The 24791-nt window shown below is 41.0% G+C and overlaps 1 protein-coding gene across 2 annotated transcripts in view; it reads left to right on the top strand.

The window, feature by feature from the left end:
* RARS2 (arginyl-tRNA synthetase 2, mitochondrial) overlaps positions 1-24269 on the top strand; it is a 30201-nt gene extending 5932 nt beyond the window's left edge. Inside the window, exons 6-20 of one of the 2 annotated variants that reach the window (XM_005421187.2) lie at positions 1037-1092; positions 2640-2723; positions 6124-6200; positions 7666-7821; positions 9270-9376; positions 9983-10078; positions 11953-12013; positions 15424-15500; positions 16802-16926; positions 18210-18277; positions 18373-18482; positions 19490-19585; positions 21377-21451; positions 22359-22422; positions 23741-24269. In XM_005421187.2, coding sequence (XP_005421244.1) covers positions 1037-1092; positions 2640-2723; positions 6124-6200; positions 7666-7821; positions 9270-9376; positions 9983-10078; positions 11953-12013; positions 15424-15500; positions 16802-16926; positions 18210-18277; positions 18373-18482; positions 19490-19585; positions 21377-21451; positions 22359-22422; positions 23741-23827 — 1339 coding nt within the window. In that variant the 3' untranslated portion in view covers positions 23828-24269. The remainder of the gene's footprint in view (positions 1-1036; positions 1093-2639; positions 2724-6123; positions 6201-7665; positions 7822-9269; positions 9377-9982; positions 10079-11952; positions 12014-15423; positions 15501-16801; positions 16927-18209; positions 18278-18372; positions 18483-19489; positions 19586-21376; positions 21452-22358; positions 22423-23740) is intronic. The other variant, XM_031057135.1, reaches the window with a different exon arrangement.
* Positions 24270-24791: the final 522 nt, after the last annotated feature.

The raw sequence follows: 24791 nt of genomic DNA, 5'->3' as shown, positions 1-24791 counted from the left end.
TGATGCCTGTGGTGTTAAATCATATTAACCAGTATTATATTTAACTGTATTTCACACTCTGATATATTCAACAAGCAGGATTTAAATTATATTCAGGGATTTGAGGCTTTTTTCCAGAACATGTTTTTGGTATTTAAGGAGTTCATGCCTTACACAGCCCTCCATTAAGCATGTTCTCATTTAACACAGAGTAGCATTCAGTTTTTAAGAAAGCTTCGTTTTATTTTGTTATGAAGAAACAAAATCCGAATTTCCAGGCACTAATGAATTTCTTTTTGAACCTTAATACCTTCTTCCCTGACTTGTTAAAGCAGGCAGGTATTTGCTAATTGCAGCCCCCAAAATCTTTTTCCAGTGCAATTTTGTTGATTGTCACATACTCATGGAAAGAAAAGTGATTGACTCAAATTATGTATAAATATTTTTGTTGAGTAATATTCCCTGTGCAGGGAATATTTAATAGTTGTAGAAAGTAAGAATTTGGCTTTAATTTGGAGGTTGAATTTTCATAGCTGAACTTTCTTTCTTGTTATCTGAGCAAACAATTATGTAGAGAGTTGTTTTTTTGTGGTTTTTTGTTGTTGTTGTTGGGTTTGTTTTTTTTTTGGGGGGGGTGGGGGTGGGCATTGCTGGAAAGATGTAATTTTGGTTACTGATCCTTGTACACAAGATCTCTCATCCTGGTTTATCTCTGTAAAAGATGTGAGGAGAATGATCCATATGTCCAAAACTTATAAGAAGTGAGAAGATAATTTTGGTTCTTTGTCACCAGCACGACTGGGCTTTGGTTAGATTTTTTTTCTTGTTTGTGGGGTGCTTTAACCACAACACTGTCTGTTTACTGATACTGGAGGGAAAACTGGTTGGATGGGAAAACTTGCTGTCTAGGACAGATGCTAATCAGGGAATCTTATGGGAAAATTGAAAATGGAGCTTTTATTTCAGCTCTTCTAGAAGCACAAGTTGGATTCTTTTAACTTGGTGATCTGACAGTTCTGTTCACTGACCAAATGTTATTTGTTAAAATCTGTTACAGCTCCCCTAATATTGCCAAAAAGTTTCACATAGGACACCTGCGTTCCACCATAGTAGGTGAGTGTGCATTTCCTGCCTCCTGGGAGGGCTGCTTTGTCTGCCTGCCTCACTTGGCAGGGGAGCACTGCTAACATCTCCCTGCTCTGGTGTGAGTGGCCCTGTCAGGCTCCACTTGCTAATTAAAACCTTTCTGCTCATTATGCAGGGAAGAAAAGAACGTGGTGTGTTGCTGGCAGATTTATGAAGTCACACATAATATAGTTTTATGACTGTGAATATTAAATGAAGTAGCTTAAAATTGGTCTTCAAAGACACCCAAGGCAGTGTTCATTGAGGTGTTAGGAGAGTCCTTTGAATTTTAAATTCTCAATTTGTACTGGAGTGCAGAGCAGCTCAGATCATTATGTCTTGGTGGCTGTCCTGCTAAAAGCTTGCTTTTATATGCTAATTACTTTATGCCAGTATTACTGAGACAGTTTATGTAATTTCTAATAGAATAATTAATAAATTTCTACTGCAGTGCTCTAATGGTATATGGAAAACTGTATTTGTCTCTCATTTCCTGATGTCACAATAAAAACTAGTAGGTTGTAGCAGAAGATCCTACAAATTCTGTGTATCTAATAATGTATCCGGTTTTAATTATACTTAATTAATAATTTATAGTTATTAATTATGTAAAGTAATTGCTTCTTCCATGGACAGATAGTTGAGTGAAATTATGTATTTTGGGGATTTTTTTATGTTCCATTTCTGGATCCTTTGTTACATGAAAAAAACCTCTTTCAGAAGTAGTTCTGTAGATCAATGTTTGTCCCAGAGTGAGACAACAAATTAACTATAGAGAATGGAATTGGAAGTAATTGCAAGCTATAATATGGTGTTATAACAATACAATACAAGGAGAGAGCTTTCTGCATCCTTTGCAACAGTATTGTAATTAAAAGGTACCCGTGAAGCACAGGAAAAAAGAGGATGGGATGTGGGTATTTCTTCTTTGTAATTCTAAGGTTATAACTAAGCTCAGGGGAGAGATGAAGGGCTTTTGTTGTAAGAGCACCTGGAACTTCCTTATGCATCCATATATGATATGACAAGTTTGGAGCATAGTCTGTTAAGTGCAGAGCTCAGAACTGCTCCAGCAGTCTGTAGAGATTCAGGACTTGATGTTCTCTTTTTAGCATCACAATTAACAGCAGTTTGTGAATTTTGAGTGCTTGCCTAACCTGGTGTGAGTGTGCCTGACTGTGATGGAATTATGTGTAATGCCACTTATTTGTGGCATTTGTGATCTTGTACTTTGCAGTATGTGCATGTAAATCCATCCACCTGTGTATATTTCTGTCCCTGCTGTGTGAGACACTTTGTGGCACTGTTGAGATGCACAGCTTTTCTTTTCCTGCTCAGAAAGGAACTTGCTTTTTACAATTACTGCTGCTGCTGCTTTCAGTTGTCAGGTGTTTTAGCAAATCCTGTGGAGTATTCCATCTGATTTCTTTTCCTCTTCATTTTGAATACAGGTGATACAAAACCAGAAAACTGTTCCATAGGGATGAGAGACTACCTACAACTGAATAATAATACCATTTTTGTTTCATTACCAGGGAATTTTATAGCAAATCTCAAAGTAGCGCTGGGACATGAGGTAGTGAGAATAAATTACCTTGGTGACTGGGGCATGCAGTTTGGTATGTTTCAATATTTTTTATGCTGTACCCTTTTCTACTGTATAGTATGGTCTAGGTTTCCAGCTTCAGTTTTTGTAGACCCATTGGATTCACTCTGTGCTCATAAGGAATGATATCTTTTTTTATGGGGGTAATGTATAGTTCATTTCCTTAAAAAATCTGAACAAAACAATCCAGACTGATCCATCAGCAGTATGACCTATACTGATGCTGAAAAAATAACGGGACAAATTTTATCTAACTGTCCCTCAGTAGCTCCTCTCTCAAGCTAAATGTGTAGTTTGGGGGTTATACGTTTTGGGTTTGGATTTTGTTTCTTCGGTTGCTTGGTTTCGAGGTGGTTTGGTTGGCTCGGTTTTTGTTTGTTTGGGGTTTTTTTTTGTTGTTCCTTTTCTCATTATTCATAAAGTGTAATTAATTTCCACAGCAACCACATTTTGGCACATTGGGGCCCAAAGAGTTTGTCTTTAGAGACATCGCTACACTTTCCCCAAAATATTCAGTTTCCCCTTAAAGTGTAGCAGAAGGGAGAGGTGTGTAGATGGAGAATGTGCAAGTGAACAGGGACCGGAAGACTCTCACACATAGGCAACCCCATCTCCTCTGAAATCATCAGATCAGTGGGGACTGACAAGTCCTCTCAAGTGCAGCCTGAGGATGCATGGCTCGATATTTATTGCCGCACCAGAGATCATTTATGTCCCATTGCTGGATCTATAGCTATCTCTGTATTATGGCAACTGACCCATCCATAGCATTCACAACTTTGACTTCTGTTGTTAGTCTTGCATTTCAAATTGATCTACATCTCCTCTCCTTTTCTAATTTCCTCCAAAAAGCTGGTTTTGGCATATCTTTAGGCATTTTAAAAAAGGCAATCATGCCCACTTCTTCATTCTTGAAAGCTGGTACACCTCTGAAAACTAGAAATCTTCGCTTCTTTTGCAGTAGGCTCTGGAAACTGTCCATTTATGGATGTTTAAATGGCAAACACAAAGTGCAGTGGTGACTTTTGATTATTCCAGGCCTTATGCTGCCATCTCCAGTTTCAGTGGTACTGCTGGTTTTGGGGACATCAAGGAATCAATTTCATGAACAGAATCAGGTTAAAAATTTAAAAACAATACCCTGCTTTCATTCCACTTTTATATTCATATTTGTAAGTGTAGATAACTAAAATACATTCAGTTCTACCTGTTGTCATTCTAGACTTAAGTTCCTGGGTTTTAGAGAGTGCAGTGTAACATTCTCAGGACATAAAACATTCTTTATTAAATTATATCCCCTGCAGCTTGTCTTTCCTGATCATGTTTCTTTAGCTGATAGCATGAAACTGTAGCTTAAAGCAGAGCTTTGTTTCACTTATGATTTGTTTCATAAGAACTGAACACAGAATGAGTTCACCAAAAACTGAGTAAATTTCATCCTTGCATATTTCATTCATGTTTGCCCCTTAGACATGATTTTATCACCATGCTATTGTATAATGAATGTGGCAATGACAGTTAAGCAGTGAAATGCTGTGTGGATAAAAGGCTTCTCAGCTGTCCTCATTCAGTCTGCCTTTGAAGCTGCTAAGTAGCACTCTGAAATCTGAATATCAAGAATTTTATGTATTTTAATATAAAGGTTTCTGAAGGTATAATGATCACAGTACCTTTTATTTACATGTGTGTCATTTGTGCAGCACACAACTCCTAGAATCACGTTTTTGACCTAGTAGTTCCAACTATTTTTTTTTTCAAAGTAGGTACTCCCTCCCCTCTTTATTTGGACTAGCTCAGCTCAAATATATGGCAGTATTATAACAAATAATGGTCCTGCTTCACAGAATTATAGCATAGCAGTCTTACTGTAATGGTCCTTTCTCAGAAGCAGTGCTGTAATTAATGATCTGTCAGCTGGTTTTACAACTGCTATTGTCAGAGGCTTTAAAATGTAAGAATTGAAAACATATTTTCCTGAAACACAGCAGAGAGGCCCTCAGCCTTTAAGCAGTTTTGGGGCAGGTTTCTTAAGGTAACAAAGCATATGCAGTAACACTATCTGTCCATCTGTCTTCCTGTCACTCTGCTCCTAATAAATTTTGGCCCCATTGGGCAACTTTAGCTAGGTCTGACAAAGAAAAATATTTCCATGAGAATGTATTTCTGCCCTTACTGGGCTGCCAACTGTCATAATGCCAAAAGAAATTCAATGTGTTTCTCTCTGGGAGAGAAAGTTAACTTCTGTGTTTAACCTGCTGGCTAACCAGTCAGCACCCCTAAGTCAGAATCAGTTCCAACATGGGCTGCATCTTGCCATTAACTGGTGAGTGTAACAAAGTCTGGGGATAATATGGGAAAGACAGAAAATGTGTGGAAGGATGTGTTTGGGTTGAATAAAGACTGACAGTTGTGCTGGAGATTGGAGTGTGAAGTCAGCACTGGATAGTGGAATGTTTAGGTACACTAATATCTAAGAGAGATCATTAGGAAACCCACCTCTGATTGCTCATAGAACAAGCTGTCCTTAATTAAACATCCTTTCAGTAGGATTACTAATAAAATGCTAATTTTATTTCCTAAAACCTGACCTGTTTTTCTTCTTTAAGTCTGCCATGCCTTCTTCTGGTCTTCTGTACTCAGTGTTTCTAAGAGGGAAATTCTTGAGATAGTGCTGTTTGTTTAGTTGCAGAGAGTTTTCCAAAGGGATACCTACATATACCTATTCCTGCATCAGTCCTGGTCCTTGTTCAGCTCAGAGGAATAAGCTGGCCTTAAAGTCAGTGTCTGATAATCTAAGAGACAGACTGATTAATATTACTGAAGGAGTCAATGGGGTCTTTTCACTTAGACAAAAAGATGGGGATTTGGATTTCTTTCCCTTTTAGATGGCTTTTGGAAAGTCCTGCAACCGAATTGGATGCTCACAAAAAGCTGCATATTCTGAGCAGGCAGCAAAAATTTCCCTTGAAAACATTGCATGAGTGGTATGACAAATTCTGTGTTGTATCCCAGTTCTTATTGTCCTTAAAATGATAATTCTAATAAGGGTGGAAGCAAAACAAGGATTTTTGAGTATATTCCATTGCTGGACAGTTTCCACTGTGTGGCTTCTTATTTACATCTTGTTGCTGTGTAAAAGATAATTGTCTGTACAAGTTCAGAAACACAAATTCTCCTTTCATGAGGAATTGAGAAATCAACACAGTATTTCTTACTGTTTTCTAGCTGTTATATTTCTGGTGGGGCGGTGATGGTTATGTAGTGGAATAATAGGATTATGCTTTTGATTTTCTTTTGTAGCATACACCATTATATGCTTTTAAAATGTTCCAGTGTTAAGACTAGACTTACCAAAATAACCTGTCAATATACTCTGGTCTGTTGTCTGACTCTATATGTAATTGTTATTCAAGGCTTATTGGGTGTTGGTTTCCAATCCTTTGGCAACAAAGAAAAACTGAAATCTAGTCCTTTGCAACACCTTTTTGAGGTAAGTTCAGAGAAGACCAACTAGATTTGTCTTTGCAGCATTAAACACGTTATGGTTTGTTGGCTTGCTCCATTCAAACATGCCTGATACCATCTGAGTTAGCATTTACTTTTTGTTGATTTTTTGGTACTCTTAAGTGGTACTTTGTGTGTGATATAGACACAAAACACATAAGGGATTTATGTACTGACCTGCACAGACCCAGTAACCATGAGGAGAGGATGGCTAATGTTCAAGCCCTCATCCTCTAAAAGATGTCACATGTTAATGGGGCTTAGTCAGTCAGAGTTCCTTTGTGGCACTCTCAGGTGTTTTCTTACCACAGAGCTGAGCTGTGCCTCCTCCTCAGAGCTGGGTATGGGAGCTGTGGCTGATGCTGCTGGTCAGGCAGTGTGCCGCAGGATAGCTGTTCTGTGCAAATCTGTCTCGTGGCAAAGGAACCAACTGTGTTTGAATACTTGGGTACTCAGCAGCTGAAAGCATGTCTGTCAGATTGTTTATATGTCAGGGTAGCTCCTTCTGAGTTTGCCAACTTCTTTGACACAGGTAAACTTTGCTTCTTCCCTCATCCCTGAACCCTGTGGATTTAAGTTGATAGATTCTCAGCACTGAGGAATTTTAGAACTGTAGGACTGATTTAAAGAGAAAACAAGAAGCAGTCATATTTTTGAGGTTGTGCATCACTGTATATTACTTCATTTTTATTTATAATTTCAGTCTACTCTTAGAATTTTAATTTTTTATGCTTGAATTTTACACTAAAGCTTCAAAATACCAGCTATTGCAGTAGCATGTAGGCTTTATGACCTTAAAAAATTGCCTTTAAGTGTAGAGAACAGTATTCAATCAAGATGCAAAAGATTCTGAAACAGTAGTTGTTTGAGACCAAATTAGTTTCTGAGTTATTCCCAATTTTTAAGTGTTTGTTCAGCTGTATGCCCGGCTGTATCAAAAACTGAGATGTGTTTTGAAGTGGTGCTTTTTCTGCTGGTGTGTGAAATCAATCTTTCCTATGAATATAAGCTTGTAAAATACTGAGTCTATCTAAGATTTTGCTGCTTCAGCTGCTATCTCAGTTTTGGGCAGTGCAGTTGCCATAAATGTCAATTTTCTGGTCCTCTGAAGACATGGCTGTGGTTTAAAAGTCCGTGATAGGTTCCCTTTCGTGCATAAATTAGTTCTTCCATATTTTGCTGCTGCGGTTGTTTCAAGGTTTTGAAGAGGATGATAGTGGCAGCAGTAAGGAATTAGGGTATTAGTCTTCTTTCAAGATAAGCTGCACATTTTCCTGTTGGGTTTTGGGCTGTTCGTTCTCTCTTTAAATGGGGAATGTGTTGCTTAAACAAGTCTTTTAAAATTTTCATGTTAAAAATATAGTCTTTAAATGCGTTTGTATTGTTCTTGTAGAACTTTTTTTTGGAAGAGAGGATTATACTACTTCAACATTTTCAGTGTCGTATTTTAGGTGTATGTGCAGATTAACAAAGCAGCAGAAGATGAAAACACAAAAACGCTGGCTAAGGATTTCTTCAGAAAACTGGAGGAACATGATGAGCAGGCATTGTCAATTTGGCAGCAATTTAGAGACCTCAGTATTGAGGAATACATCCGGATTTATAAGGTACAAATCATCCAAATGTTTTTTCTGTGTTGTTGGTAAAATGATCTCTCTCTCTCCATTGCTTCATCAACATAATTGACAGTGCACAGCACCTTTTTATGTAGGAGACTGCCAAGCAGTGGACTGACTTGGGATCAGAGATTGCTCTAAGGTTGCCAGTTCATTGCCTTTCCCATAAACTTTAGAATGTTGTGGGGAAGCTCTTTCTTAGTATGCCAGGCTAAGCCTCATTCTGCTTGGGAAAAAGCACACTAGTTGATTTCTCATCCAAGCAGGCTGTCACTACAGTTGCTGATGTGCTAGATATGTTTTATTTAATATAGTCCAGGTAATTGGCCTTTAGACTAATTCTCCCTTCTCAGAAGTCCTGAAGCTCAAAATGGGGTGCTAAGCAGCAAGGCAAATCAGTGTTGAATAAATAGTGCTTGGTTTTGCTTTATCTTTGAAGTCAGCAACAACCCACCAAATTTAAAAGTTTCCATGTAATAAATTTTATTAGAAGATTACTCTGTTTTCACATTTCTGATCTAATGTTGTAATGGTGCATATTAAATTGGGTGTAAGACATTACAGCAGCAGGAGATCCCTGCAGGTGGAGTTGAGCTAATACACAGCTGTCTGTTGTACACTGTGATCTCATGAGTGGAGCCAGTGTCCACTGTTTCATGGGACATGTTTGCGCCACTAAAAATTAACCTTAAAAATATTGGAACCGTTTGTAATCCAGATAACCTGTCTGTGCTTTAACTTCTTCCCCAAAGCATGTCACTGGAGCCAAGAAGGTACTCTTAGGTTAAGATCTCCTGAGTGAGACACTTGATAATTCTTGTGGAAAGCTGGCCTCTGAAGATAATTAGGTACTAGGCTGTGTATGCAGCTACATCTTGAAGGTCACCCATCACTGATCACATGATGACTGGTACAGCTTGGTCTTTCTCTCCCAATTTCATTTAAACTAAAAAGTATTGAACTGATGAACTGACCAGGTTTGACAGTTAAGGTCATCTTGTCTCCTCTGAATGTACCCTCAGACTTAATCCCTGTATGCTCAGCAATGTTCGTGAGCAGCTGGTACTTTTTAAAACAGGGTTGGTTTCATGTCCAGGTAGCTCCTCTGCAGCCCACTGGTTTCACCTCCAGCACAGCAAGGAAGAGACTTGCCTCAGAATTGTGTATGAATTGCTCTAACCAGCTTATTCCTGATTTCTCATTAATGTTACATTGAGCACCATATTCGCCTCAGGGAGAGATTGATTCTAATGCAGAAATCAATTAAATCAAAATCCAAGCATCCTTTCCTTTTAACAATGAAGTGATATTTCCTACAATAACATTAATCTTTGCACTGTATCTGATCTGTGACCTATCATCTGACTTAATTTGAAGAAAAATAATTAGCCTTGATCTTAACGCTATTACCCTTCTTTGATATTCTTGTAACTTTTCAGCGTCTTGGAGTGCACTTTGATGAATATTCTGGAGAGTCATTTTACCAAGAGAAGGCCCAGGAAGTTCTGAAGATGTTGGAAGATAAAGGACTCCTTCAGAAAACAATGTATGAGTTCATTCAATCTGTTGGTGCACTTTATTTAACATCTCAGTTGCACTTCAGACAAGATAAGATGAGTGAGGTTTGTACATAATCTGAGGGGAAGAGTTTTCTTTACGTGGTGTTAGTGGCTGTTCTAGTAGAAGACCATGAGGATTTGTGCAGTCACAGCTAAAATTTACATTCTCCTTTTCTGTGACTAGCACAAAAGCCTGGCCTTGACAAGTTGGGTACAATGACAGTGTTCAACTCCTAATGGTGTTTTAGGCTGTTGATTGGTTTGGTAGCTCTGTGTGCCATTTAATGAGTAGAATTAGATGAGCTCCTTACCTTGATGAAGGAGGTACCTGGCTGAACTGGGATGGAAGCTGTAATCATGGAATGCATCAAAATGTGGGCAGGCTGCTCCCCTGGCATCAGCCGTGGTGACAGCAAACTTACAGGAACAGTCTTCAAAAAGGTTTAAAGGAGATGGTCATTTAAAGAATGAGACTGTCTAGAGGGAAGGGGGCTTGTGGCAAGAGGCCTTGGTTTTGGCTCTGACTTCAGTCTTACCTGAACTCACCTGTGTAATAGCCTGCAGTGCCATCAGTATTTTCCCTTGACTTACAGAAAAGGGACAGGAATTGTGGATCTCTCGGAGAAGAAAGACCTCTCGACAGTTTCCACCGTCATGCGCAGTGATGGGACATCTCTTTATATAACGAGGCAAGTAAGCCCATCTGTGCTCCCTGCCAGTCATTCTGCCAGGGAACTTTTGAACATCAGCACATTGATAACTGATGGCATGGATTTTGAAGATTTTTATTTCTAGGATGGTTGTAAGTGAAACTAGCAATGTAACTATGATGGGATGAAAATGGCTTTTAAATACTTTTCCTCCCCCTAAGTAATGTTAGTAAATCTCCTCTTTGAATAAATCATAATACTTCCTCCAGCTACTAACTTTGAAAATGAAGCTGGAATCTCTGGATCTCTAATAAATAGTTGCAAAATAATAAAGGTTTTAAAAAGACTTTTGCTTAAAATGTTTATTGATGGTGTGATACAGGAAAAAATTGCTTGTTCAGCCTTGCCTTCATTGACTCAGTGGACCACCAGTGCTGTAACATCAATTTTATTGCTGTTTTCCAGCCATCTCATCAGTATCCTAAAATTCCTCTTGGGTATTTTAATATGGAAGCCTTAACAGTTTCTTTGTGCCAGGAATGTAAATAAATCTAGTGTCTAGCCCTCAGGGTAAACTCTGTACAGCTTTTTCAAGGCAAGGGTATTAGAGAGATGCTACAGTCAATCCTGTGCATTAGGGAGCTGCTGAATCCTGTAGCCAAATGGAGACACAGATGCCACAGCTCCATACCCACAGGTCAGCCAGGAATAAGCATGAGTACCTGATCTCCACAGGCCCAAAACCACTCGGCACAGTGGGTACTTTGTTCCCCTCTGGATGATTAGGATGAGTATCTATTCCTGTGAAGAAATAGATGTATGTGTATAGATACATATGTGTACATGATACATATTGTGATAGATATACTTGTATTATATATGTCATAAGTGTATTATTGAATAATTTAATCAATATACATATGTATTGTATGTGCACTATGTATCCTCTAATAGCTGGAGGCCCCTGTGGTCTCCAGCAGTCAGCCTGGACCCTCTGATGCCAACAGTACAGACTGCTCTGGGTGCTCCATCTCTGCAGGCACATCTGGAGACTTCTGGGATACTTTGCCTGCTTGCTTGGCTATTCAGCTTGCTATTTGCTGTCAGTCATAGGAGAGTGTGTCTGCCCTCTCTCCAGCTGTTGGCTGTGACACCTTGTGAGTCCTGGTCAGGCTCCAGCTGTTACTGCTTCAATTCACTCATGCCCAGTCCCCTCAGTGTCTGACACCACAGATGCACGGCCTACGTGAGCTGTAGTCCCCAGCTGCAGCTGCTGACCCTCCAAACACATTTGCACACAGAAGAGAAAGCCCCCTCACCCCAGGACAGTTTGAAATGGAGTTTCATGGGAAGACAGGACAGACTGTGCTGATGAGGTGCAGGACAGAGCTACACACACATATAACCAGCAATTGACTTACAAGCCACCCATCCCTGTTATCTTCTCCTTCTCTTTTCTTATCTTTGGTTCCTCCCCTCAGCATTCCATAGCAAGTCTTGTGCAATTGCAAATGCTTTTTTCAGGTGGGAATACAAGGTTGATGGTTCTCCTGGGACAGTCCTGTGTGCCTGTGTGTGTAGATGAGCTTTGTACCATTTAAGCTAAGGCTGAACACTGGTTCATTTTCCAGGAAAGGGTTGTTTCTCTCAGGTGCCAGCAGGCAGATAGACACTGGACTTCCTCTGCACCAAAGAACAGTTTCCTCAGTAACTTTCTTAGGTAGTGGTTTAAAAAAAACATTTCAGACATGTCATCAGCAAAGTACACGTCCTTTTTTATGTGTAAGGCATACATGGATCCTTCTCTTCAGGAAGTTCTCTCCCCTCCATTAAAAGCAGGTTATTTTTCTAAGAGGCAACTAGTGAGGTATGTCTGAACAAAAGTCCAAATAGTTTCTCATTATCTCTTTCAGAGATCTTGCAGCTGCTATAGACAGAATGAATAAGCACAGCTGGGATACCATGATTTATGTGGTAAGTAATTCTGGATTCAGCACACACTTTGGTGCTGACTCTCTGCAGTAACCCTGGGCCTCTGGTTTGCAATATGACTTTGGCACACAGTATTTTTGGCAGTAAAGTGGATGCCCTTACTGCCCAGCAGCTGTGCCTCTGTGTGGCAGTGTTCCTTGCTTCTGTTTCAGTGCATGACCCCCAGAATGGCTGAAAAATACCTTTAAACTGAGAGAGAGTAGGTTTAGATTAGATATTAGGAAAAAATTGTCACTCTGAGGGTGCTGAGGCACAGGAACAGGTTGCCCAGAGAAGCTGTGGATGCCTCATCCCTAGAAGTGTTCAAAGCCAGGCTGGATGGTTCTCTGAGCAAGGTGGTACAGTGGGAGACACGCTTTCCCACAGCAGGGGGGTTGGAACAAGATGATCTAAGGTGCCTTCCAACCCAAGCCTTTATATGATTTTATTGAAATTACCTCTGAAGTTATTCTCTACTCATTGCAATTAGTTTGAAAGGAGCTCTCTTACTTGATTTGACATTTTATTTTCTTTATAGATGTTGTAATTAATAATTAAACCAGAAAAAGATGTTACTATTATAAAGGGTTTTAAAATGTTAATTTAGAAATTAATGGTCTAGAATGAAACTAAGTCTACTCTGAAGTCCTGATATCTTATCTGAAATGTACATTTTTATGGCTTTGAACAATGCCTTGGTTTCACTATGTAGAAAATGCAGATAAAGTACTACTTAATCAATATGAATGAAGCAGTTGTAGACAGGGAATCTTTTTATATTTATTGGTTTCATTATTTTGTTTTTTCACATTTCTAGCAGTATCAATAATGGATATGAATAGCAGACTGTCTCCTTACTTCTGTGAAACTGTTTTTGATCTCATATTAGCAAGAAAATATCATGTGATGCTTTTAAATCTTCTTTTTCTCAGATTTAGAAAAAAAAATTACAAAAGCCATGTTCTTTTATATCAAGTCCAGAATTAGTAACATATGGGAAAAAATCTGTATGTGGTCATGTTTGGTAATGTCCTTGTACCTTCTTTGTAGAGCTTTTTCAAAAGTCAATATAATGTGACACATAACAAGATGCAGGGAGAGAGATCAGTAAGCAAAACATTAAATACACATTTTAAAGGGCAACTTCTAGTTAAACCACATTTCCTCCTTTTAGCTTCAGTTTTCAGGAAGTTTCCTGTAGCTTGTCATTCTTATATGTTGTCATAGAACAGGGACTTTTTGGTTATTCTGGGAGGAAATAGTGTGATTTTGGTGGCAGCTCTTCTGCCCCTGCTGGCTGGAACAGTGAGTTCATCAGCATCCCAGGGTAGTGTGGCTGTGAAAGTGCAATGCTTTAGGTGTTAAGGATGCTTCCTGTCTGGTTCACGTGGGTGGGCAGTTATGTGTTTGCTGTTCCAGGAGGTAGCAGGGACCAAGGGAGAAAGAACAGCTAGAAAAAAATGAGTTGTCCACTTTGCACAAATCAGGATGTCAGCTGAACTTTCAGATAATGGTGTGAGCAAGCATCTGAACAAGAGTCTTGAGCAGACTGCTGCTGTAGCTGAACTCCAGTCACTGTTTAATTCCTTGCCTGGGCTTCCCTGGTCTCCTTTAAGTCCAAAGAGAAACACAGCACAGCCAGACTGTGATGTGACTCATGTCCATCACAGCCAATGTCTCATCCAAGTGGGAAATGACAGATTAGCCTGTCCTGTCCTCTCAGCCTTGCTCAGGTTGCATGATTTTCAGAGGACATGGTTAGTATGTTTATAATTTCTGACTTTCTGAGGGCTGAGAAAGCGGGTCATTAAATAAGAGTGAAACAAACTCTTAAGAGACTTGTGGGACAGACAGCTTGGAGAGGGCACTGGCAGCCTTGCTGAGCTCTGCTGCTGTTTTGTGGCACTGCTTTGTAGTGAGTTAGGACTTTACTCGGTGTTAACAGAGGCAGGAGGACTTCATGGGATTAAATGAGAATGCTAATGATTTTAGTCTTTAATAATTAAATACAAACATATTTCAGAATGCTGATCTTGTTACAAGAAAATTATTTAGAGACTCTAGAGTCTTATTTCACAAGATCGTCTTATTTTCATCAGATCAACTTCTTCAGAAGAACATTAAAAGGGTTTACTACTTGTAATGCTGTAAATCAGTGCATTCACCAGTTTAGGTTTTAAAAAAATCCTACTCATTTCATAAAAAGGCAGTGGTATGAGCCAAATATTCAAAACGTCTTAAAATGTGTGGCATGGTATGAAAGAGGTACTAAGATTCCATTGAATGTTGCACTCAAGAAGGAGATAAAAATGCTTTTAGATATGAAGAATTAAATATAATCCATGCTGTCAGACGGCAGACTTCTACCTTAAAGCCAGCCACTTAATGAGAGAGGTCTGGCTTTGTGCAAAGATGCATCTCATCTGTAAGGTGCATGGAAAAGGACTTGGAAAGCCTTGTTTGAAGCACCAGCCACTGCTGTTCATTTATCAGCTGTCCCTTTATCAGCCTTGCTTGTGAGTCAGCATGGAGAGGTCATTCCCAGGAGCAGAGCAGGTTATGAGGAGCTAGGAGAGAGGAGGCAGGTGCTCATACAGGGGTAGTTGAGAAGGAACACAAGATAAGCATTTCACTCCTTGTCCCAAAACAGCAAACAAATGAGAAATAGTGATTATTTGGTTATCTCTGCACTGTTTCATAAGGAGGGATAAAAAGGAGTCTGAGTGAGGCAGTCAGAACAACTGGGTAGGAAAATGAACCTCATAGCAGCAGCTGTAGCTAGAAACACATGTGAAGGCTGTTGTTAAACATAACCTACAGTCAGAAGTAACTTCAGTTTGTAGGAGAGTGTAACTGAAAGTGCAAGAGAGCACAGGGTGCATCGCTGTCATGAAATTGTGATCATTTATACATTTTTTGAATTATGTACCTGCCTTATGATGTAAAACTACAAATCATGCGGGAGACAATAGAAACTACTGGGTTCTGGAGGCAGACAGCCAAAGAGGGAGTTCTGCTTCTAAGCCAAAGGACCCTTGGAGTTTGGTGATATAACCCAGGGGTATAACAAGAGCAGCAAGGTTCTGAAATAAAAATGGAGATATTTTGTTTGATGGGCAGCTCTCAGATCATGTCAAACTAAAGACCTTTAAGGTTTCCTTTCACTTCATGTCTTTGCCTTCATGATCTGAGAATGATCACTTCTGAAAAGGTGGATTTCTTTTTCTAACATAATTCAAAATCCCATTGCCATAGATTCCAGCCATCACAATTTTCAAGTCTTGCTTGTCTTCATGAGTCTTAATTTTACTTGCAATGACTTACTGGCATTGTGGTATTGTGTGTTTGTGTGTTAAAGGTACTCCTTATCAGACTTGTAGTGTTTTCTGATATGCATCAATTCTTTTCCTTAGACAGATAAAAGCCAAAGTAATCACTTTCAACATTTATTCCAAATACTGAAGCTCATGGGTTATGACTGGGCAGAAAGGTATGTACTTAAAAATAGTAATTATATACTGGTTTTGGTGGTTAATTTCTTTTTCCTCAAGAATGTATATAATATGTACATAGGAATTTCAGTCAAGTGCTCTTTTGAGGAGAGTCTCTTGCTGGTGTCCGTCCACCACCATGCTACAGCACACATCATGTAGGCATTTTGGATGAAACTAAGCTACAAGATGTGATGCTGGTGTGCAAATAATGGACTCCAGAGTACAAGCAGACATTTTGCCTGTAGAAGCCAACTAGTACTAGTCCAACAGAGAAATAAACCCTTAGAAATATGTGCAGTGTGAGCCTCAGGTCCTTATCAGCAGCCTTTTCATTCTGTGTGTCCACTCCTGCTGGTCTGATTTATTTGTGGATGGAGTCATTGCTGTGTGTTTAGGATGTGAAAAACAGTCCTGTCTCTCATTTAACAGCTTTTTTATAACTGCCTGATGTGAAAAAGGGAAACTATTTTTAAGAGACTTCGTGGCATAGCTTCTGGGATATTGTGTGGTCACATATTAAATTATTACCTCTTAAAGTATTTTATTTTAGCAGAGATCAGAATCTGAGTTTGTGAATCATGCTTCAGGCTCAAAGTATCTATTGCAGGGAAGCGTATCCCTGTTGTTATTCATTGTAATTACCAATACTGTTAGCAATCTGAGCAAAGGTCAGTAATGGATCTCCATACTAAATCATATTCCTCTCTGCCAGACTGCATGTCTTTTGTGGTTATAGATAGAGTTTTAGCCTTCAGGAATACCAGCCTGCCTCCTTTCACAGTGCTTAAAGTTGTCCTAAATTTACCTTAGATTCTGAATCAAGAATAATGCTTGGGATTATTACGAGCAGAAACAGTGAATGCTTTATTATTAGCAATGATTAATTATACTGTTAGCTTAATGTGGCCACAATAGAATTATTATGACTCCTTTTCTAATTATATTAAGAGATCTCTGTTGCCACAGTAATTTGATCTGTCTACATCCTGCCTCTCCTCAATTTATTGCAAATTATTGCATTGAGCTTCTGTACTAAAGCTACTAGCAAGAGATTCCTGAGAGCACACAAATGACCAGGCTATCATAACTCTGATCATAATTTTCCCATTATATAATAAGTATGGAGCTTAGTTGCTGAAATGAGAGTTACTGATTATATCACTGAGCTTCCCACGTTGGAGTGTTATTTATTCAGCTGTTATTGCTCTTTCCTGGTAGAGAATCCAGCTCTGAACAAACACTGCAAATGTTTCTCTTGATTGAAATATAATTTTGGTCCTGCTGCTTCTCAACACAGGTGCCAGCATGTGTCTTTTGGTCTAGTTCAAGGAATGAAGACTCGGAGAGGAGAAGTAATTTTTCTGGAAGATGTTTTAAATGAAGTTCGCTCAAGGATGTTGCAAAACATGACTTCCACAAAAAGTTAGCTATTTCAGGTCTTATTAGCTTCTTTTGATGTTCTGTGTTGATCACATTGTGTCATCTTTTCCACCCTTCACTTCTCCCTGTATTGCACTGATCACAGTAATATGCTCCTTTTCTTTCTTTTTGTAGTAACCATAATATAAACAACATTACAATAATTCTTTGCAACTCTGTGAACTCCCCCAAATTGCAGATTTGCAAATTCTAACATTCAGTGAAATTATTTTATCATGTACTGAGAAGGAAGGTACCTACCTTTTGGGGACAATTGTTTTTTTCTGGAGGGACAAATTAGTCAGTAGTAGATTTGGGGCTGGAGTTCAGGGATCAGTCATATTTCATCGAAAGGATTTATAGCTCTGACAACTTTCTCTGGCAAGAGTGACCCTCGCTTGCCTGCCACTGCTGCCTTGTCACCCTGCCAGCCTCGTGGCTGTTCCCGAGTGCCAGAGAGGTCACTGCTCTGCCCCAGATTGTGCTGAAGAGGGGGTTTGCCTGCGCCTCACTGGACTGTGGCTCCAGGATCGTTTCCTCCTGATGCACTACAGATCCAAGCAGTTCTCAGTGAAATGCTGCCCCCTCTTGTGCTCTCTGGAGTTAGGTGCTGGATTGAGTCAGCGATCTGATCAGCTTAAGTAGTATGCATCTTCCTTGCTCTACCTCCTCAGCTTTTTTGAAACAGATGATTTTCCTTGTAAAATGGACAAGGAGGTGGTGTCCCTGCTCGTGGCAGGGGGTTTGGACTGGATGATCTTTAAAGGTCTCTTCCAACCCAAAGCATTCTGTGATTCTCCCAGTTCAGATTCCCTCAGTATAGTCAGTTTAGATATTTACAGTGGATGGCATGAATACTCCCTAAATGTACATCCAAATGGTCCATTAGCCATTGGAACAACTTTTTTTGTTTATGCATCTTGTATCACTTGGAGCTATTTATCAGTTTTTCACGAAAATCTGCATTTCCCTGATCTTGGAGATTGGCTGTCATATTTGTGAAACGGAATTCAGTGTAGCCTGCATAATCTGTCATAATGGACCCTCCTTACTTCAAAATCTGTGCTACACATACAAGGGGAAGTGGGAAAAAGCCCATGTGAAACAGCTGTTTTCAGCTTTTAATAAAGATTTATATCCTGGACTCCTTGTTGCATGCATCCTGACAATTTCCATATTGCTAGTTTACAGTTGTGGAAGGTCTGCTCTTTTTTTGGCATCTCCAAGTCTGAGCAGGAGTCATTATGGTGCTACAGACTTAACAATGTTTTTCTGTTTCTCTTCAGCAACCAAAGAGACCCAAGATCCTGTGGAGACAGCGGAGAAGGTTGGTCTTGCAGCACTCATAATTCAGGTGAGTCTGAGCTGCCTCACTGTCTACAGTGTCTGTGAGAAGCTGCAAACTGAGATGAAGAGCCGTGTCTGGGTGACATCAGTTTATTGTTCCAGGACTTCCGGGGCCTTCTGTCATCTGATTACCAGTTCAGCTGGGAGCGAGCTCTCCAGAGCCGGGGAGATACAGGGGTATTCTTGCAGTACACCCATGCCAGACTCCATAGGTAAGAGGAGCATTTCTGCACAACACAGTCTGACATGAATTTTAACCTTATTAACTCACTGCTTTGCTACGTAGTAATGCTAACTCCTTAAATATGACACATGTTCACTTTTTCAGCAGAAGTGTGAGTTTAAGATAGAAATCATTGAGACTCTCCAGAAGAGCAGGCCTATTAAAATTAATTTTCTGCCTCATTTCCATGGAACTGAACTAACTGTTCATGTAGTTTCTCAGTTCTAGGAACAGCTTCTCTGTGGTTCGTGTCACTGATGAGGAATGGTTGCCTAGAACTAAGGAAACTGATGTAAAAGCCAAAATGCCCACACTTGTAAAACACACCACATCACAGAACTTGGTAGTTTTGGCTACCCACAGTAACTAGTGGATTATTTTTAACATTGTTATTTCCCACTGTTGATAGCCGAGATTAAAGGGAGATCCCTTCCTGTTCACTCAGGTCAGACACTTGACATGTTTAATTATTTTTTTTTTAAGAGTTTCAGAAGAGTCCACTTTGAACAGTTTTATCAATTATACTGAACTGCCAGAGCAGACCTCAATATGTGTTTTCATGTAAGATTCCTTCCTGGGTGAGACCAAAGGTGTGAAGCAGGTTGATGTTGTGAAGCAGTGGTAGCAGGACATGGTGTTCAGGGAGAACGTGCAAGCCTGATCCTTTTTTCTGGTCTGTTCTTCTTGTACTCCCTTGTCATGTATTGGTGGTTCCAGGGTACCATTAGTGGGGGATTGTCTACCTCCCTAGTCCTTTTAGCTTCTGGACCTGTTGCCCATGCATGTCTTTAATCCTGTTGATAATTGAATGGCCAGCACACATTTTTAATTTTTTTTAATCTTAGGTTGAAGTCAGCTAGTCTGTTTCAGTGCTCCATTCAGCTTGAGCTGAGCCTACTCTGTTTTCGTAAAAACACAGATTACTGTGGTTTTTCTGTTCAGCATTGCTAAGAGGTGGTTTTCATCCAACATTTGTTTTCCATTCTTATGTTTTAGTTTAGAACAGATGCATGGGAATGCAGAGCTAACTGATGTGAATGTGTCATGCTTGCAAGAGCCAGATGCCATCTCTGTTCTTCAGCATCTCCTCAGGTTTGTCTAGTTTTCTTTCCAAATTCCTTTTCCCTTCAAATAAATATCTGGATAAGCCACTGAGCTATTGAGAGGGCACAGACTGCATGATTGTAAGAAAAAATGGCTTGTTTGAGGCAATGGCTTGCCTTTTGTGCCACATGGATTGCAGCATTTGAAATGTTCGTGGCTTTAGAAGCCATATGATAGAAAAAGCAGTATTTGGAACATACTTGGTGTACACAAGCCTCCTAATTATTTATTGTCTTCACAAAAGTGTGCTCAGCTCTGTATAAACATTAGCTGCAGATCTGCTTGGTCCCTCATGTTCTGTTTTTGTCATGTGAGGAAAGAGAGAGGCGGTGAGGTACATGAAGTACATGTGTGCACATTTGGGGGCTCAGCATCCTTCAGAGCTACTGAACATGCACAACTGGTACCTGTTAATAACAGTGGTGTTCTTCATTAATTCAGTCTTTAGGTTGAGCAGTTTATGTTTTCACTAGTTCATAGATGTGTAATTAAACTTGGGAGACAAGGGAGTTGTCAGTGTTGCACAGCCTGTGATGGAGTCAGAAACAACCTAAGCTTTCAGAGTTGCTACTGAGAATTCCTACTGAGTATACTGCATTGCATACTGTGCAGTGCCAGCAAGAACTTTTTTGACCCTACTAAGACCTTCCTGAGGCCATCTGTCTAAAATCAGGACTTCCAAAAGTCATGCCAGTGCACCAGGTGGCTCCTTTGACCTGCAGATGTGGGCTGCAGAGCCCTGCCATGAACTGTGACAGCCTCCAGAGGCCTGCCTGCAGCCCATCATTTGCTGCACGCTCTCTTGAGCAACAGCAGGACCAGCCAGCTCTCAGCAAGACCAGTAGTGTCTTATTTATGCAGTGCCATTGTATTTCACAGAAAACATGTGAGCTGTTCCTTGGGACTTTTTTATACTCTTACATATCTGCTGAGCTGTTGTTACCACTGTGTGCTCCCCAGTTCTGCAGCTTGTGTTAAAGAATGGAAGATTCCATGGCAGTTCAGCTTGGACATGCTGGCAGGGATGGGCCTGGGAGCTGAGCAGAGATCAGGAAGTCCAGTCCCCACTCTGAATTTGAAATCTCTTCAGCCCTGCAGGTGTTGGTACCTTCTTGCAGGCTGTGAAAAAGGACAGCAAAACACACGAAGAAAAAACATAGCTATCATGACTGCCTGTACTACCCTGTCTAATACTGTCTTACAAAGTCAAGTGTATTGTGTAAGTTATGTAGGATGACCCTGCTTGAGCAGGGAGGGTGGACCAGATGACCCATTGTGGTCTTTTCCAACTTTAACCATTCTGTGTGATTCTGTATTCCAGGATTTGTCTTTTTCTAATGTTACAAGATTCCTTTTATCTACTTAAAATGCTAAGCTGCATTTACTAAAGGCAATGTCCTCTAAGGGACTATTTTGACTTCCTTGGTTATTTAACACGTTTTTTGTTCCTAGAAACGTACAATTAGTGTTGAGATGTAAAACCAGACATAATGTTCCAGGAACAAATATAGCTCTTGTGTTCTCTTTGCTATAGCCTGCCTCCCTGAGCTGTTTGCATGATGAGGAGCAAAAGCAATCTCCTTCAATAATAAGTGAACAAGGAAGGAATAATCATTGTGTGCTGATGACATGGCTTAGGTCTGCTTCAGAAGATTAGTTTTGCTAATTCTACAGCTGTGGTTGTGTGCCTGTTCTGACTTCAGCAAGTCTGATGAGCCTTCTATCTGAGTACATCTTGTACCACTTCAGCACCAAACAATCCTTTTGCTTCCTTCACAGGTATGATGAGGTCCTGTACAGATCTTCTCAGGATCTGCAACCCAAGCACATTGTCAGCTACCTCCTCACACTGAGGTAAGGTGTTTGCTGATACTGGCCGTGTCTCCAGTGAGGACAGGTCTTCTTGAGCTGGCTCTGCAGCCCTCACATCTGCACTGCTTTGAAGAGTAAAAATAGTGGGAAGATGCAAATTTGTGGCACAGTTTCCCTGAAGCAGGAAATATATAAAGTAGGATAGCAAATAATGTAATAAATAGTTGAGATTAAGGCTGGAGCCAGGACCCTCCTGACAAACTTAACAGCTTTTAAGAAAAAATAATCATTTGGCTGAAACACAGTATCTGAACCCAAAATCATGCTGGACTAATGATGTCTTAAGGAGCAGATTTTAGCTGATAACATCCTCTCAATATCAACATTTCAGCTAGGAAATTTTATCCAAACCACTTTTAACCACTATCTCAGCCCATGAACAAAGCTTGTTATTAGTGTAAGTCATACTGTGGATCTGACTCCCAGAGGGAGTGGGCAGCACCATGAAATGCTGTAGTAGGCTTGGTGGAGGAAGCTGTAGAGCCTGTGTATGGGGAAGGCTTTAACAAGTTAAGGAAATTGTGCAAAGAATCATGCATCTTGGGAATGATACGCTCTCAAGGATCTTCCCAGATCAGTCTTGAGACTGTTCTGTGGGTTTTTTGGGGGGAGAGAGGGCAGGGAGTGGGAAGGTATGTGTGAAGCAGGGAAATGATTTTGGGGTTATTTTAGGAGAATGAAGTTGTCAGGGCATGCCATCAGCACCATGCAGGCTACAGAAAACCATGCCCTCCTTCAGCCAGGTGAGCAGGCTGTTGGAAATCAGCCTGTAGCATGCTGCAGTTGTGGGTGGCTCTTCCAATTCTGCTGCTTTCTGTAGCCCACAGCACTGCTGCGTTTGTCAAGTGACTTGCTCCTTCTCACCGTTCTCCTGTATTTTCCCTTGCAGCCACCTGGCAGCTGTGGCACACAAAACCCTCCCTGTGAAAGGCAGCGCCCCCACCGTGGCACAGGTGCGGCACTGCGGGGTTGGGGGCTGGAGCCTGGAGGAAGGATCCATCAGGGCTTTGCCAGCCCAGCCGTGTCACCACTGGGGAGAATACATGAGCCCGCAGGCGGAGGAGCCAACAGCCAGGCTCTCCCGTGGGCGGAACCGCTTAGGGAAGGCAGGGATTGCTGTTCACAGCTGTGCCTTCCGGAAAGGGCTGCTCTGCTTGATCCTCCAAAAACACAATGCTCCCTAAGGACAACTGCTCCAGACCCAGTCAAACACCTTGTCATCACCTTTCCTTCTAAATGTTTAAAGAGTAAACATTTGAGCATTTAACTTGCTCGTTGACTTTTGATGGTTTCCTTTAGTGGTTATGTGGGAAGATAAAGAATTAGGAGAGAACTGAATCTGTCTCCTCCCTCTTGCCACCTACATATCCCAAGTTGTCGGTATTGCCTTTCTAGCTAAAGCACAGAGGCTGACAACTGTTAATGTGCCATTCCAAATAAAGGTAAATTCTTTTTACTGATCTCCCAGGCAATGTTTGACCCCCTAACAACTCAGTAAATGATATATTAATTACACTGCCTCTCTTATTTTCTTTCATCTATTTCAAAAGGAATTACCTATTTGATTTTGGTAGGAAATCACATTTAAGTGTTGAGCTGTGCTGTGGGGGAAAAACATTCAGTGGAATTGGTGGAGCTGCAGTCTGTATTTGAGCTTTGATACTGTAGGCATTCATTCCTTTGACTGCATCAAACTTCAAGGAAAACCTCAGTTCCTTATCCTGTAAATAAAAATAAGTATCTTGCAATGTGACAGCTTTCAAGAGCTATGATTTTTGGAGCAAGCTTGATAGAGCCCTTCCCAAACAGGCAGCTGTGTAACAGCTGAATGAGGGAGAGTGAAATTTCAAAGCAGCCCATAGTTGCTTGACAGCCTGTCACCCAGGCACAGCGAGGGGAGGGATTCCAGAGGTATCCTCTGGCTGTACTTGCCCCTGGTGCATGAAACATTTTCAGCTTTTAGTCATTGCATTCTTGTTCATGCATCTCTGCTTGCTCTGCCTCGAGGGCTGGGCTTTCCACGTTCCTTTGTTTGACAAAGTGTCCCTCTGTTGACAGTGCAATGGGCTGCAACAGCTGGTGTGAATTCTGGCAGCATTGGCGAGTTCCTTAATACTCAGGTTTTGTGTAGATCCGAGTCCCAGTGGGGGCTGAGACTGCACAGGAACAGGCTGCATGCAGTGTTCTCACCTCTGCATCTAACTGCTGTCCCAAGAACCACACCCTATTCTCTAGCACTACCCTAAAATGACTTTTTTCCTTGTTTTCCAGGCACGGCTCTGTCTCTTCCACGCAGCGCGCTCAGTTCTAGCCAACGGAATGAAACTTCTTGGCATTACACCAGTAACTCAAATGTAACGAGGCCATGTCCCATGTCAAGTCATATGTCATAGTAAAATGATTTTTTCCACAATAATATGCATCCTCTCCTGTGTGTCACTGCTGCTGCAGGCTGGAAACTCCATCTGTGCTGGCAGGTTTGTGTTCTCCATGCTACCAGCAGATGTGGCACAGTCATTTGCAGGGGCAAGGCTATCACAATCATTCTCTTCAGACATTTAGTGGCAGCAGTGTATTTAAGAGACTACTCTACCTGGAATTTCCCATGAAAGAGAACTGCTGTGTATTTGCCATGTAAATATCACATCCTTTTAGTAGAGGAAGTGGTGTTAACTGTGCTGCCCTAAGCAAAGTTCTCCACTCCTGCGGTTGCCACTGTGTACCAAGGCCTAATGGCACAATGGCTTCAAGTTCTGTCTGTTGTAATAAAAGGAGTTACTCAGAGCAGGCAGAGACCTTTTCCTGGGTGTTGTGCTGCACTCCTCCTTCAGAAACCTCAGCCAAGCCCAACTGCCAGCTGTCACACCCTGCTCCTCAGCCCTTCCTCAGACCCACTGACGCGATGGCTGGCAAGAAGAGACTGCTGCCCAGCTGGTGGAACAGGAAGCACAGTGTTCCCTCAGCCCTGTGCACACAGGCAGACGTGGCAGGTGCTGCTTAGCACCCCTCAGCCTCACATTGCTGTAGGGAGGTGGAGCAGCACCTGTGAGCTCCTGCAGGTGCCTGGCAATACCTTCCAACATGGAAGCCTCGACTCCGAAGAGCAACACTGTGGTGGAACAGTTGGCAAAAGGCAGAGGGGACCATCCTCTCCCACTGGCAGAGAATTTAGGCATGTTTGTTACTGCTGTGTTTAACATGCCCCACTTTCAAGTAAAACAATTCATGTTTAAAGAAATGTAGCCAAGAGTATGAAATTGGTCACATTTCAACTCCACTGTGAATGTCAGTGAGTTGCCCAGATGCGCCAGGGTCAGTTCTC

Source organism: Geospiza fortis, unplaced genomic scaffold, assembly GCF_000277835.1.
Source record: "Geospiza fortis unplaced genomic scaffold, GeoFor_1.0 scaffold190, whole genome shotgun sequence".
Taxonomy (NCBI): domain Eukaryota; kingdom Metazoa; phylum Chordata; class Aves; order Passeriformes; family Thraupidae; genus Geospiza; species Geospiza fortis.
The sequence above is the reverse complement of the archived record's forward strand: the minus strand, read 5'-3'. Positions and strand labels throughout refer to the sequence as shown.